Source organism: Empidonax traillii, unplaced genomic scaffold (genome assembly GCF_003031625.1).
Source record: "Empidonax traillii isolate 1590-97213 ecotype Southwest subspecies unplaced genomic scaffold, ASM303162v1 scaffold126:size1624879, whole genome shotgun sequence".
NCBI lineage: Eukaryota > Metazoa > Chordata > Aves > Passeriformes > Tyrannidae > Empidonax > Empidonax traillii.
The window spans coordinates 1337664-1354227 of NW_020955319.1; the positions used below are offsets into that span (position 1 = coordinate 1337664).

The 16564-nt window shown below is 35.4% G+C and overlaps 1 protein-coding gene across 50 annotated transcripts in view; it reads left to right on the plus strand.

The window, feature by feature from the left end:
• Positions 1 to 16564, plus strand: part of RIMS2 (regulating synaptic membrane exocytosis 2) — a 449434-nt gene that overhangs the window by 249011 nt on the left and 183859 nt on the right. For 31 of the 50 annotated variants that reach the window (XM_027883430.1, XM_027883435.1, XM_027883443.1 and 28 more), the window contains 5 exons: positions 85 to 197; positions 5121 to 5168; positions 12811 to 12941; positions 14598 to 14769; positions 15278 to 15431. In XM_027883430.1, the coding sequence (XP_027739231.1) occupies positions 85 to 197; positions 5121 to 5168; positions 12811 to 12941; positions 14598 to 14769; positions 15278 to 15431 (618 nt within the window). The remainder of the gene's footprint in view (positions 1 to 84; positions 198 to 5120; positions 5169 to 12810; positions 12942 to 14597; positions 14770 to 15277; positions 15432 to 16564) is intronic. The other 19 variants (XM_027883436.1, XM_027883439.1, XM_027883483.1 and 16 more) reach the window with 1 other exon arrangement.

Here is a 16564-nt window from a genome sequence, read left to right on the forward strand (position 1 = left end):
TATTTCTAAAATTTTTATTTAAAGAATTTTGTGAAAAATGCATGACTGCTACTATTTATAAAATATTTTTGTTTATAATTACAGGTTCAAGTTCATTCGAATCTCAAAAAATGGACCGACCTTCTATTTCAGTGACTTCTCCCATGAGTCCTGGCATGTTAAGGGATGTTCCACAGTTCTTGTCTGGACAACTTTCAGTATGTAAACATTTAATTGATATTAATGTGCTTTTGCAGCATATACAACTTTATCTATAGTGCAAACTACATCTAACAGAAATTTTTTGTTAAACTGCCTAAATTTTTGTTTAATGCTATATGTGGCAGTGTAGGTAGGACCATACTGTCAAAAGTGTATTCCGTTTTATTAGCTTTTGGAAATTTTATATGAATTGAATTGGGTTTATACATGTATAATTTTCTGGTAAGCTAGGCTGGTAGAATCAAATTTTCAGACAGGTTTAATTTTGGCCTCCAGTTATATTTGTACTGTTGAGTATAAACATTGTTTCAACTATCACACTTACATGTAGACTCATTAGATTTTATTACCTGTGTGCTTGAGCATTAATATTGGTCATTTCTTATGCGCTAACTTTTATGTATGCCTTCCCCAAGTATCCCTTTGATATTTTACTAATGCTGTATTCTTTGTACAAGTGTTATTCACTTTTGTTCCACACTCTCATTGACGACAAAGTTCATTACATGAATGTTTCCTTTTAAAGAGTAATTTTTTTGTTCTAAACTGAAGAAGTTGGGTTTTACACCTTTCCCTGTTATTTACAATTCCAAAGTGTGATTTTTCAAAAGTGCTCAGTTGTGGCGCGGCTTACATTGAGAAGGAAAGACAAATGGAATGGAAACAGTGCAAAACTGGTGTTAAACAAGTTTGGAAATGCCACATTATTTTAATTCCAAGTCGTATTTGTTGAGTGTGCCATAAAAATATGCATAAAATCTAAGCAGACTGTTTGTAGGCCTCACAGAAATGTTTTTCTGTCTCTTCAGTGACCTGTGTTGGCTCCATTTTGCAGTGCATGAGACATTATTTGTTTGCTCATCAGAACAACCATTTACAATACATAATTTTTAATTTTCTGTAACTGTACTTAACTACTTTGAAAGACTTGATCCTTTGGATAAATGGAAAACTAGAAATCTTGACTGTCAAATGCAGAATGATTTGCACAAAATACAATGACAAGGGTACACAAACGTGAACAGTGAAAATAAACGGACCAAGGTTTCTAAAAATTCTTTTAGCTTTAGAAGACAGCAAAAATTGTTTATAGTGGAGACAGGGAGGAAAGAAATTTCTTTTGTCTAAGCTTTGTAAAAGATTACGCTGTCAAAAAGTTTTGGTGCCTGGTTCCCACCAAGAAATTCAAGATCCATAGTCAGCTGCTCAGATGACCAATGCACAGACACTGTGGAATGATGGTCCAAAAAAGAACCACACAGAACTGACTTTCTCACTTTCTCAGTTTCAGATAAAAATATTAAAGAGTTTAAGATTAGGATTTACTAGTAAAATCAGTAAAAGTCGGTTGATTTAGGGGTTTGATAAGATACTGCAGTATTGGGAAATTTGGAGGTATGTTCTAGTTTACTGAGAATAATAGAAATCCCAAGGTTTTATTTCTCAGAATGGCATATAAATTTGGTGTTTAACTCAAGAAGTCACAATTCCTACTTTTATTTATTTTTTTGTTTCAATATAAAAATGTCTTTACTAATAAGTTTAATTCCATCTAAGGAAACCAAATAATGTTGAGAGTCATTCAAAGATCTTTCCTACATTAGTCCTCTTTGATACTTCCTTATGAACTCTTTGCCATTACATACAATACTCTCTACTACATATTATCAGTGTTTCCCTCAGAGAGCAGCTTATATCTGAGAACCCACAGATCCAGCTGACATTGAAGTTAGAAATGCTTTGTAACTCTAAAGACTCAATTTAGACATCTAAGATTAGTAGACAGCTGCAAAATGGACGTGTTTCAGTATTTTGGTTTTCTTGGTTTTAATCAGATGTTTTCTAACAGAACAACTGAAAAATCACATATTCATTCCAAATAGCTGATTAAGATAGAAATGAAAGGAAATACTATTCCAAATGCAATTATGAATGTGCTCTTTAAGGTGAGTGCCTAGGCAGGAGAATAACTACAGAACCCTGGCAGTAAATGGGGACAGGATACTGTTGTTTGTGGAAGAGGCTGGTCAGTGACATTCCGGCTGATGGTGGCTGAATTCAGACAGGTGTAATGAATCTCAGGGAACAGATGATAAGCAAGACTTTGGAAGTGTTTTCTGTATTTTCTCTTCTTTTGGACAATAGCATGTAGTCCTGAAGGGCTGCTGTTAGGGCAGCTGTGGTTAATAGGTTGCAAAATACAAGTGTTGTGGGCAGAAGTGGAGATACTACAGTTCAGATGGAGGTCTGAAGTATCTGAATACTTGGGTATATGCTTTCTTTTTTGGATAGCGCTATAGGTACTTAAGAGATTTTTATATATTAATGGTATTTTGGAGTGTGTTTCTTTATGTTCAGGATGGCTTTAGTGAGTTTAGCTGCAATGATGCCTCTAGTATTCAAGGATGTCTTTGTTGGTTCGGTCTTCCATATTTTCCTGTGTATTGGCATTGGTCTGTGTACCTGTTTTCTTCTGTTGAGGTTACAGTGAGGCTGACTAATAGGATTGTTGATGAAGTAAACCATCTCACATAGATAGGAAATTTTCTTTATAATTATTCTGCTCAAATACATATTTAATTGAACAAATGTTGTGCAGCTTCAGTAAACTATTGTGTGTTATAACTTACGAAGCTATAGAAATAATTTATCCATATTCTCTTCATTTTATTTTATGGCACTTTTTATCCACTTTGTTCTTTCAGGGGAGAATCTGACTGTTAGTGCAATTATAGTTTTATTATTATTTGCTTTGTCTGGTTCCTGTTTCTGTGTTTTTTCACTGATTTTTTTTTTCCTTTCATACCATTTTTAAAAAGTCAAAAGTATTGTGTGTTGGTGCTCTTAGCTTCATTACTGCATTTTGGCTAATTTTCATTACTGCATGAAAAGTATAACTTGGAATGTTTTTGCAATAATTAGGTTTAAGGAATAATAACATAACTAGAAGACCATGTAAATGGAACCAAGTATAAAATCACAATACTTAATTTTTATGCTGGTGGAGATTCTAACAGAGAAAGGATGTTATTTATGATATTAATCAATTGTCTTGTACACCTGAACCATAGAACCACTTCAGTAGATTTTCCATAGACATTCAGTTTATAAAGCAATAAAAATAGAGTTATATTAATTGTAGTTACAATATCTGTAGCATATTGGAAAGTGTTTATTGTACATTGTGAAGGCCATATATGTCAGCACATTGATGAGGGGATGAGATATAGTATGAGACAGGCTTCCCTTACTCCTTTCAGCTTTATCCCTTTCCCCCCCTTTTTTCCCCTCCCCTTTCTACCTCTATGCAATTGAATTGCTGTTGCTCTAACATCAAAATATGGAAAGTTCTAGGTAGTCCACACAAGATGCTTACTGCTTTCCATTTCCAAGGAATGGAAATTTTCAAGAATATGGCTGCTGAGGACCCTTGGTGTGTGGTAGGAGATATGTCCTAAGAGATGTCCCTCTTAGGATTGCATAATTCTGGAATCTACGTTTTTCCCTTGTAAAATGGAGCAGAAGCAAGCTGAAGATCTACTTTTATTGTATGTGAGTAGGTCACATCCTGGCCCCCATACACCAGGCTTTGCAGCCCTGCCCATGCATTGTGGGGGGCAGGGTGCAGCTGCTGCACCCCACAGAGCACAGGAAGCACATCAGACAAAACCTATGATCCAGACTGTCAAATTTTCTTATATATCCTTTTGCTTTGGTGTAAGAACAGGTTACTTCACACATTTTATGGAACAGATTTCTCCAGCATCTGTGCACACCAAATAAGCAAGGAGGGTGGCAGAAGCATCATCACGCTGCCTATCTCCATGCTTTGGGTACACTTCTTATAGAAGTGAATATTGAATAGTAGCTTCTTTCTGTCATTTTGAGTTAGATAATCACAGGAAAACTGAGCAGGGAGATGAAGGAGATTCCAATCTGTCAGATGCCTGTCCATGCTCCTGGTCTCCCACTCACTGGCCCTCTGAGGTATCAACGTGTGCTTTGATTCCTGTTTACACCTCGTACTCTGTACCAATTCTGTGCCACTCCATTATCTGTTGCCCTAAACTAAGGATGGAGAGTGGTTTCTTGGAATTAGTATTTTGGAGTGTTTCCTGTACTGATGTAGTCTTGAGGTAGCCACTGGAAGCCACAAGGTCATATGTGGTCTGAATAGTTATATCACAAAAATAAGAGTTATAAATGTGTCTATGCAGTTTGCTAAATGCTCTAGATGCCATTTCATGCAAGGGTTTTCTGTGTATACCATATATCATTTCTGTCAGGATTGCTAGAGAATTGAAATACATAGATTGTACCTTCCCCCATGTAATGATAATACCAGAGAGCACTAACTTTCTTTTAATAGTTCTAAAATTATTTAGGGAGGTTTTTTTATAAAGAAGCCTTTTAATATTGCAGAGAAGAGAAAACTTTTTACTTTACTTGCTTTACTTTACAAAGCAACCAAAGCTGTCAATGCATGTACTGTGCTTGTTTCTCTCTGAATATGCATCTACAATCTTCCTGAAAGATGGGATTAAGCTTAAATTATGTTTCCAACCCCACTTTTAAATCACACTTTGCTGACCTGTTCTTTTTGTTACATGTTATTTCTAAATCTATTGTAAATGTGAGGAGAAATCCTTGCTCCTGGGGAATCAGTGGCAAAATTCTTGCTGACTTCCCTAAGGCAAGAATTTCCAATACAGGGTTTTGATATGATTTGGTAACAGATTTGCAGATTTAATTTATGCATTGCATTAAAATACTTTGTGTTAGATAAATATGTTGTTGGTGTAAAGCTGTGTTTAAAGTAATAGTTGTGTGTCTTTGTTTTTACTTTTGGTCTTTTAGTTTCCAGCGTGTTGTCCTTTTTGGTTTTGTTTTATTGCTTTTTCTTTAATTTTGCTTACCAGAGCCAAAGCCTTAGTAGAAGAACAACGCCTTTTGTTCCTAGGGTTCAGGTAAAGACTTCGTCTGCCTGACAGAGACTAAAGTTGTGGGGTTTTCTTTTGTTTGTTATGGAAAATGCATAGTAGGAAAACGTTACATTATAGTCCGTTTTCCCATATTTTGAGTGTGTTTCTTTAAATCATATTAACAACTTTCATGTCATCTTGTGAGCAGCTTGTAAAATTCTGCATGGGGGTGAAAATATTAAATTGAAATTTAAAGAGACAATTAGTTTTTGTTTGCTTTCTGCCCAACATTAAAATCATACAGGTTTCAATAGTGATGGTGGCTATGCATCCCACATATAAAATCTGTGTACTGTTTAAGCAATGAATAATTTTGTGCTTGAGGTCATTATATAAAGATGAATGTCTCTTTAAATCATTCATTACTTAACACATACATTTTGCATTTTCCACATAATAGTAGCGCCTTGAGTAGAAGATGGGCAAAAAATTTGTACCTTGTTTAAAGAAACAAATTTCTTGTGTATGAAACTTTGTTTTTGCATTTTAAAGTACATCAAAATAACCTAAACCTTACTTGAATAAAAAATTAATTCTCCCATTGTGCTACTGAATTTATTTAGGTTCAATATTCTGTTTGGGTACAAGTTGTTTGCCTTTTTTCATTAGGAGGCTCCTAAGGTACTATAGATTAATGCAAAAGTAGGTTTTACTAATATATTACAATGCTTATCTTGCTTTGCTGCATGTTTTTTTGTAAATAGAATACTATCTGCTTTTCTTACAAAATATCTTTATGGAGATGTTAATCTTTTGTGTGGGAGATGTATAAATGTTCCTCTGGTTTGATCAATTGCTCAAGGAAAGATGTAAAGGATGATATAAGTGATCAGAATGAGATGACCAAATTTCATATTGAAATGGAAAAGAGATCATACATATATATATATATATATATATATATCTATAAAGGGATTGTAAGTAAGAATCTAAATAAGATATCAAATATGAATCATATTTAGTAAAGTCCATGTTTTTTCACAAAAGTAATCCTCACAACTGCTTAAATATAAGTTCAAAATAAAAAAGTCTAAGGGAAAAAAGAGATTAAAAAAGTAATGTATTGATAGTATTGTTTAAGGTTAATATATTATTATATGCTTTTGCCATAAATTCACTTTGTATGAAAAATTAAAAATATCCTCTAGCATGATTAAGAAAGTTAGATTTTCCTTATGTTAGTGAAATCAGAGGGGTACAATCATAAGTTCTTAAGTAGTTCATAGAGGTAAATACTGTATATGACATAAGTAGTCTTTTAATATTTACTTTCTTTTTAGATATGTGCTAAATAAATTAAGAAATTATATGACAGTTGATTGTTCAATTTAAAAAGGAAACACCTGCCTGAAACCTGTATGTTCATGAAATACTGTAATGTAGAAATATCATGTAGTGGTTCCTTATTTTAATCATATTATCTAAAATAAATACACATAAAAATTGTCTAATGAAAAAAAAATTACCTTGTTCAAGTGATTATGGTAGTCATTTGAGAAAACAGAAGAAATGTCATGTTTGATAGAGAATATCCAACAAGAGCTGAAAGTGTATGAGGCTTTCTATCTCACCTCTGGTTGGGTTATTTTGATATTATAGATAAGAATTGTCTTTAGCCCTAATTTTTCTTCTACACAATGCCCATGGAGTCCTTGTGGACTTCTCTGATGATTTTTTTTTTTTTTCAGACCTCAAACAGTCAAAGCTAAACATAAGGTTTGTGACAAGAGTTCCCAGAAAACTCAAACTTATGACCTTGGCAATATCTTTACAACTAGACTGAAACAAAAAGTCATCCCTTTGCCCACTTTTAGTAGGGATGGTAGATAATCTAAAAAGGATTAATGTAAGATATATTTATTGTGCAGACTGCAGAGAAGAACAGGAATTCTCCAGAGGTCTTTAAACAAGCAGTCCAGCAGCAGTGCAGAATTCTGGTTACTTTTTGGCATGACAAATTCACTTACTCGGAGCTCTGAGCTGCTGTTTACAGTTGTCAGGAAGTATACATTTCATTGTGGGCTGTGGTATAGCAGTGTCTGTAGAATTGCTTACAAGAATGAGGATCTCCAAACATTCTGTTTATACCTATTTGTTTCGTTTCTCTGAACAGGAGATGCACATCTTTATTCTTGCTTGCATCTTCTTTACTTGATAGGCTGAAACAGATCCTCTCTGGCAAAAGTTCCTCTTTCACGCTTCTCTCTACGTCATTCCATTAGTTTTCTAGCTCTTGTATCACTGGATGATTTCATAGAATCATCATTTTTTTATTGGGAAGAAAAACACTCAAATCCTTTTTTTCCCCTCTCATACACTCTTCTCATCTTTTGCTAATTTCACAGTACTTGGAAAAGCGCATATTTATTTCCTGAACTTTTAGATTCAGTTTAGCATACCAGCAATTTTCTAACTTGGAAAGTGATGCTTTGTGACATCTTTGCAGGGAACAATCTGTTCTTACATTTGTGTTGTCTATGCAGTATCTCTTGTTTACTTGGTGGAGCCTCTTTTTGAGCCAGAGTTGCCATGAGACCATTGGTTTTTTTCTAACTTCAAATATTTCAGATATTCTTTTTGCTTTAATACAGAACATCATACAAGTTTTTTCCATTTGACAGCCTTTTCTTGTACTTTTTTCATCATATCAGATGGCAGCTAAAGCAGATAGCAATAATAGTTTGATTTAGCAACCCTCAGTAGTCAGAATTTGTTAGAGGTATGCTTAACAACATCCAGTGTCTATCTCAGCTATGCTGAAGGCTTTACCACCTGCTATTTCCACATCTACATAAGCTTAAGTCCACGAAAATGATTACTATAAACATTTTTAAAAATAAACTGAGATTTCTTTTTTTTTTTCAACATGTCCTGCTGGTATATATAATTTCAGAATAATGTGAGAAAGAAATGTAGTATCTCAGTTTCAAAATATTATACTAATAAACAACTATGTAGGTTACATGTAAAATTACAATGAGCAACAGAACAAAAATATCTGGCCAGATCTCTCTCAAATTCAGTGATGTTTGAGTAGGCTGTGGTGGTAAAAATCAAGCTGCAGGGCAGACTGTCTAATAAACTGAATTTATGTCCTTAATTTATGTAGCTTATACTAGCTTCAAATAAGTCTGAGGTGCCTTAAGGAGGAGCTTTGACTCATACAGTTAAAGAGAGGAACAAAGTTACCTCAATGCCTGCATGAGTGATCAACTCAAATAAAAGGCAATTAACCCCATTAATGCTATTTGAAACTTAGGCTACTCCAGAGGGTGAGTTGATTCTCCAGAGGGAGGCATCTTCTGAGGCTACAGGGGACCAACCTTTCCTATTCTGCGATTCTGTGAAAAAGGAATACTGCATATACTAGATAACTGCATCTTCACTTCTCAGAATGCAATGCCAGCAGTCAACTTTTGTATACTGTTGTATGTGTAGGAAGCTCATTCCAGAGACACGACATCTGCTGTTTAAATACTGTTTAGACTGAAGCGATCGAACCTGTCTCTCTGAAGAGTGCCTTTATCATCAAGCTATTCCACATACCTTTCTTCTCTGGAGTGTGAAGTCTCATCTGAAGCTGAGATACTGTTTGGCTGGGAGTATAAGTGTGTGGTGTTATCAAAGCAAGCTTAATTTAAGCATAGCGGGTTCCAGATCTGCTACCCATAATGAGTATTGCTCTTGTATTAGACCACTGTGGGTTAAGGAATAGAAAGCATCATATGAAGCTGGGACCAGACCCTCATCTCCATTTCCCCCAGTCATCTGACTGCAGAAGAGGTCTTATTTCCTGCCTTCTGTGTGGCAGTAACTACCTGGAAGCCTGTCTAAAGGAGTGCAGCAGATGCACCGCTCTGTGAATAACAGACCATCTCTCAATTTCAGCATGCATTGAGTTTAGACGCCTGTTTGCCTGAATGTAGGTTACAGCAGAAGCTCAGTGAAGCATTAGGTGCATGTCTGGCTAGCAAAGGAGCCTAAGGGAGGAAAGTATATGAGCATGTGCATGGCAAATACATTTCCAGGATCTCATTGCTAAGTGGGAAGATCTTCAGGAAGCATTCAGGTTGGATCACTTTCTAAGTGAATTTTAGGTGCCTACATCCTAAATAATCTAGATAGACAAAGTCCTGTACAAGAAGCATTTTGACACATTAGCCTCCAGATTAGCATCAGCCAGCATAATTTTTTCTGTGGTGCATTTTCTGTGTTGTAAGTTTAGCTTTCCCTTTCCTTCATTTAGATCAGGATCACTTTGCTTCAGTTTCTTAGATGTTCTATGCTTTTAAAAGTATATGTGTAAAAAACTGCTGAATTGAGGTTTCACTGCTGACCATCACACCTGTACATTCTTGTGGGGCTTTCACAAGATTGAATAATTCAATGTTCTTTAATTTTTGGTGTCAGGAATCTTTTGTACAACTCAACAAAGCTACAAAACAAACAAACAAAAATACTCCTCATCAAGTTTTCTGTATATGTGTGTTATCCTGTGTTTATTTCACAACATGAGACATTTATAGTGTGCTGTGAGATGTGTTAGGATTGTCCTGTATTTATAGATTAGGAATTGAGAAACTATGATCAGAGTTTGAGACAACCAGGTTCTGTCCAAACATAAGAAACACCTCAAACTTCAATTCCAATGCTTTACTTTGCACACATATCAGGGTCCAGGATTTCATACTAGCCTTTCAGACACCAAAGAACATGCCATTGAAAATGCCTTTCAAAATATTTTAAGGGATGCACCCTTTGATAAACAAGAGCTCTGGGAAAGTGGAAGGGATGGAATCCAGTCCTCTTGGAGTGCACATGGCTGTCATAAATGGCTGTCCTTTCTCTCTTTGTGAATAGAAAGAAGAAGTTCTTATAGGATAATACCATACCATCCAAATATTGTCATAATATTTATGCACAGGAGATCAATTGTAGATCAATTGTATTCTTAAACTCATCTATCATGTTCAGTATGCTAGTCTAACTCCTTGCTTCTCATTTTCCTTTCCAGTTTCCTGCCTTGACTTCCTGTCAGAGTTTCCTTCACCCCTATCTCTCAACATATTTTGTGCCAGTTACAGCATGGCTGGTTCTTTTGTCACCTCATGCCATTTCTCTCTTTCAGTCTATTTTTGCTCCTCTGTTCTTCTCTGGTCCCTGACATTAATGTCTCCATTCTTCCTGTGTCTCACCAAGAAGTATTCTGTGCATTTTACTTACTCAGTAATTATTAAGCAGTTTTTGATTTGTACCTTCTTCCTTCTTCTAACCCTGTGAGAATTCAATCCTGTCCTCCCCTCTATGGGGTTCTTTGACCATTCTCTTGCAGTTTCTTCCTTTCTTCTCCTTGCATCCTAGTCAAATGACTGGTTGGTTACAAGTACTTGTAAAGTGTATTGAGTGCTAGAAGTGTGAACAGAGGATAGAATAGAGCCTTCTGGTCCTAATTCTGCCTCCTGACCTTTCCTGTAGAAAGCCAAATTAAAGGGAAATTCAGGGAAAATATGTCCATTATGTACAAGTTTTTCCAATTTTTTTTCCTCAGAACATCAAGAGAAAAGTAGAAGGTATAAGTCAATGCAAATTTTGAGCTCTTGTTTCAAAAAAACAGTTTTGAGAGCATCTCAAAGAAATGGTGTGAGATGATTTCAGTTTCTGCTTAGTGTAATTCTCTAAATATTTTGACTGAAGTCTTCATGCAAAAATTCAGTCAGAAACAAATATAGATAAGAAATATTTAGCTTGAATATGAACACATAATTCTGGTTGTATTTTTGGAACCCATGTCTAGATTATTTCACATCCTTCAGTCACAGTTTGCGATAGTGTCTATATCACAAATTTATTGCATTATACTTAAGCAAGCATCATTTTTCCCAGAAAAGCAAATGAAGATTATCTTTACTGCTATTCCCCTTGGGATGTGGGACTAGCCAAGTCTGTCTTTTGCCTGAGGACTCCCAAGAAAGCCTGAGGGTGGATACATTTAGTGTCAGAGAATATTTAAGTTGACTTGCACTTCAGAGGTCATTAAAGATTTGCTTTGGATTTATACTGTTGGTACAAAGCTTTCTGCTTTTGATCTGTAGCTGAGTGGAGATACCTTGACGTCCAGATAATTCACAGTTTAGAAAAAATGCTGTCAAAGCCCCTTGCTTTTCAGGAATGTAGGAACAGCATCTAAAACTCTCTTAAATCTGACATGTTAAGGATAATTTCTCATACAGGTTTTCGCTCTAGTAGCCACAGAGCCCTTTAACTGTTGGTACCAGAAACCTATCAAGTCTGTAGTAGGGCCAATGACATGATAATAGATGACAGGTGTGTGTGTGTGTGTGTGTGTGTGTCCCTTTTTAATATCCATTCAAACACTTTTGGTTGATGACTACAGGAATTGCAAGATCTGAAGGAGTGGAGATGGAAGAAGTACACTGCTACCAATGATTGAGTTGGAGTGTCTTACTGTAATCTCACTTAGTGAAGTATTAGGAATGGCAGAAAGCTAAATCAGCTCCTTCTTTGTGGGTTAGAAGTCTTGAGAATTACATCAAGACTTTTCTTTAAGTGACTGAGATGCTGAAGATGAGGAGCTATGACGGCAGATGGAAATCCTGTCTCTGAAATTATGTGAGATGGTTTCCACAGCAAGTGCACCTTCCCCTGGTTATGTCTAGCTTAGCTATTCTTTCCCTGAAGGTGTATTGCTTGGTTAGATGTGCAATTGGGCATTATCTTCTTTGATTCCTTTAAGTTCAGGCAGGGTCAGTGTTTTCTTTAAACGTCCTAGTTTGTCCTCTCTCTCAGGCAAAGTCCTCGTAAAGAGAGCCCCCTCTGTAAGGTGTAGTTAATGACACTGCAGTGCTACCACCATGTAGTGGCTTCCTGGCTATTTGGAAGGCTTTGTTTTGTTCTAGCTGCACCATTTCCCCCTTCTTCAGTGATTGCTCTAAAGTACGTATATCCATTCCTTGACAGATGTATCTGCAGCCATAGAATTCAAACTAAAATAGCTAAATAGCAACTTCTAATGACTATAGGGAAAAAGAATAGTAGATCAAGCCTAAGACTGGTTAATAATAATTTATACAGAGGAGATTTTACCATGTTGCTGAGATGGACTATTAAGAGGGTTGGCCTCCCTCTCTTACAATTTCTGGAGGGCTTATATGATGTCAGCATAAATCTATGCATCTTGAAAAGCATTTTGTGATACGAAATATTTATGGTGTTATCCCATAGTCTTTTTAGCACAACAGCTTGTGAAAAATTAATTCATTCTTTGTGCATACACTCCTCAGAAATATATATATGAATATCATTCATTAGTAACGCAAGTAATACAATACAAGAGAGAGTAATCCTAGCTAGAGCACCATGTGAAAAACAGGTAGTGTGAAATAATGCACTTATTGTACAGGGTTTTAAAAAAAAGAGTGACTCCAGGTACATACTGAAGCTATTACACTATTAGCTTATTTTTATTCTTTGTTATGAATGCTAAGTAGAACATATTTTCTGTTAAAGTAACCAATATAAATTTGCTTATGAGCAAATTTATTTATGAGGACTAATATACTACTTCATTGCAGAAATAAGTTCACTAATTAATATTTTCTCCTTACAGATAAAACTGTGGTATGACAAGGTTGGTCATCAGTTAATAGTGACAATACTGGGAGCAAAGGATCTTCCTTCCAGGGAAGATGGGAGGCCAAGGAATCCTTATGTTAAAATTTACTTTCTTCCAGACAGAAGGTAGGGTGAATGCAAAGACGAGGAACATTTGAATAAGAGTTAATCTGATACTCGGGTGGCATGCATAGCTGACTTTATTGGCCATACTTACATGGAAAAAACATGCAATTTGGAGTTCCTGTATTCAACATGCTTTGTAACAGCAAGATGTCTTTGAACACCATCCACAAACTTGCTTTCTCTGGCTATATTGTAAAATACTGAATAGAAAAGGAAAGGTAAACGTATGCCTTTGAATGAGGATTTGTTATTTGCAGAGAATGTTTTTACTATTTTATAATGCCCTTATTTCCTATGACTGCTATTCCTGTTTAGTGCAAAGAAAATGCAAAATTCATAGATTTCTGGACTGATGGGTCCAGCAGTTTGGTTTGTCCCACCTTTATACAACAAAGCAGAAACAGATTTGACATCTGAAACCCACAGGTTTCTTATCACAGTATAAGTGAAAAGTGATAGGGATGAAGGATACTCAGTTGAGGTTGCCCATATATATCTTGAAAACTTCCCCTAAAGCAAAGGTAAACAAATATTTATTATGATATAAATAATTTTATTAATTTTTTAACAGCATGTATAACAATATTATTTCTCAGTATTTCGATCCAGCTTCTAAGTAACAGTTCAAAATTATAATAACTGTATTACAGTTGCAAGTATTAAGAAACAGACTGTGTCTGCATTGCTTATTAAAAAATCCTCATGAATTAGTATGGCAGCTGCATTATGCAGCAATCAGCAGGTTTAAAATTAGGCATTGTTATGAGAACTTTTGTCAGTATTCTCTGGAGAAGGAGTGTGGGTGTTTTCCAGTGAAATTTGTTTCCATCAGAAAATATTAATTATTTCAAGCAGAAATATTCTGCAAAACACTGCCTTCAACAACACCCTGGAGCCAGAGCCAGAACTGCCGTGGTAGGGTAGCCCTGCATGGAGACCTCACCTTGTAGTAGAGATCCACCTTCAGCGTGGATGGTTCCTTGCAGTGATCAAAGGATTTTGGGAGCTGTTTTGCGAACACTATTCCTTCCAGCATTGCTGTAAAAGAACATGCAACTCATTTTCGGAGCTTCTGGTTTCCCACCTGTGGAGCTGGAGTCTTGAGTCAGGAAACCTTGCCGAGAAGGCCACGCAGTGCCGCAAGCTCCCTGACTGTTCCTTCGTGTGGGCCAGCTGCTCCTTCCTGCTCTGCAGTTGGAGTCAGCTGCTGTAGGACTGGAAGCTTGAGAGAACCAGCTGGCTCACTGCTCTGAAATGCAGTTTTGCTGTGCCTAATGTTGTCAGCATACGTGTTCTACTGTCAGACTGTGCCTTGTGGAAATCCCATTTACAGAATTTCGCTTTATAGAATGCTGTTTTGAAAAAAAACCAAAACACCAAAACCCAAAAAACATATTAAAACATTTCTGGTTTTTGGGGAAATTCTTAAAATTGGAATTGACACATGAACTCAAAATTAGTTTTTAATAAGAAATTATGAATTATCCTCAGTATATGCGCTGAACTTTACAATAAAGGAAAATTCCTGATGTAGATTATAGTACTCATGATCCTACAAACTGAAATGTTGATTTAAGATTTCCTATTTTCCATGATACACTTATTGCAGTATAATACTATTTTGAACATATTTAATATTTAACTGTTTTTTTTCAGTGATAAAAATAAAAGAAGAACAAAAACAGTGAAGAAAACACTGGAACCTAAGTGGAATCAGACATTTATTTATTCTCCAGTTCATCGGAGAGAGTTTAGAGAACGAATGTTAGAAATCACTCTTTGGGACCAAGCACGAGTTCGAGAGGAAGAAAGTGAATTTTTAGGAGAGGTATATAAGTATTGGTATTTACTATAGAAACACAGTTACTCACATACTCATGTATATATACAGTATTTTTGAAAAAGTTACTAACTATGCGAAGCAAAACTGTTTTTATTTCTCTGTCACTTAGTAGTAAACAAATAGTGATCTTGTGCTTATCACATAGTACTGATATGAGATTCTTTTTGTGTTTGTTCTGTTTTAGTAATAGCGTGAACATGGTTTCTCAATTTCTAGTTGTTCATTAAAATCCATATTAGCCACAGTTGTATTTTACAGTTGAGGTATGTTGCTCACCAACTTGCTACAAGATATCTGATTTTGCAAAAGATTTTTGTCGCATTTGATGTTGTAAAAGGCATAAGAGCTTCTTTCATATTAAAAGCAAGATTTTTAAATAACTTCAAAGTCCCTAACAATAAGAGAATAATAGAATAACATTTGTGAATATAGCAACTTTAAAATAATCCGTTGTGTAATGCTTTCCTACTTTTAACCATTTTTTCTTTTTTAGATTCTGATTGAGTTAGAAACAGCATTACTAGATGATGAACCTCACTGGTACAAACTTCAAACGCATGATGTCTCTTCATTGCCCCTTCCCCACCCCTCACCATATTTGCCACGCAGACAACTCCACGGCGAGAGCCCCACACGCAGGTTACAAAGTAGGTTGTTGGCTTTACACTGCGTATAGCTAATTTGAATTCATGTGTAAGGAAGTATATTAAATTCTTTCAGATGGAGAACTGACAGAATTTTTATGTTAATTTGTAACTATTATGAATTAGGTGATATGTGATTACTAATGAGAGTGTGACATGCTACAAATGGTAATATTGACCACTGTGCAATACACCAGTTTTTTCGTATGAGACAACTCAGTTCAGATCCTCAGCTTGAGTAAATTATCTTGGTCTTTTGCAATGTGCTCTTTCTATCATGAAGTCCCATCTTCTATATTGTGTTCATCATTTCATTGTTTAACCTAAAGTGAATTTTCAGGACCTCTCTCTTTACCTCATACTTCTTAAAGTAACCTGTATGTAACATGATATGTAGCTAAATTAATATCATGCATTGCTTTGAAGCTATTTTACATTCACAAATGGAATTTCTTTTAAAATTCTATTTTGTAGATTTTGTTATACTCTATCCACAGCACTTTGAAGGTATCAGTAGATATTTTGAAAATAGAGTATATACAATATGCTATTTAAGATAGATACGAAAGAATAAGACGGTTAAGGGTAAAAATCTGTTACTTTAATATTTCATTGCTTCTGTAGTTTGACTGTTCAGTTCTGTCGATGATTTAAAATTGTTCTTCACTGAATTGACTTTATAAAATACCAGTTGGCAGTTGTATAAAAAAAACCCCAGAAACCAAATCAACCAACCAACCAAAAAAAGACCCCCAAAACAGCAAACCAGAACAAAAAAACCTGGCACCACCATAAAAAAAACCAAAAAACAAAACCAAACCAAAAAAACAAACACAAAACTCATTCCCCCCAAAAAAACCAAAACCAACCATAGAGGAACCTTAACTAACAAAAAAAAATTCCTATTTGGGATTTCTTTGAGTCATTGTATGTGAGCGTGTGAACATTTCACACAAACTCACAGAAACGTGTGTGTAGTAACTCAAACAAGGTTGGATATTTCATATATTCTATGTGGGGTCTTCATTAAATAATCCATTATATTAAAGCATTTCAAGCAGTTGATCTGTTTTGCTTCTGTGCATTGGATGGTAAGAAGGATTAAAATGCTCCATATCATAATATTCTGAGACAGA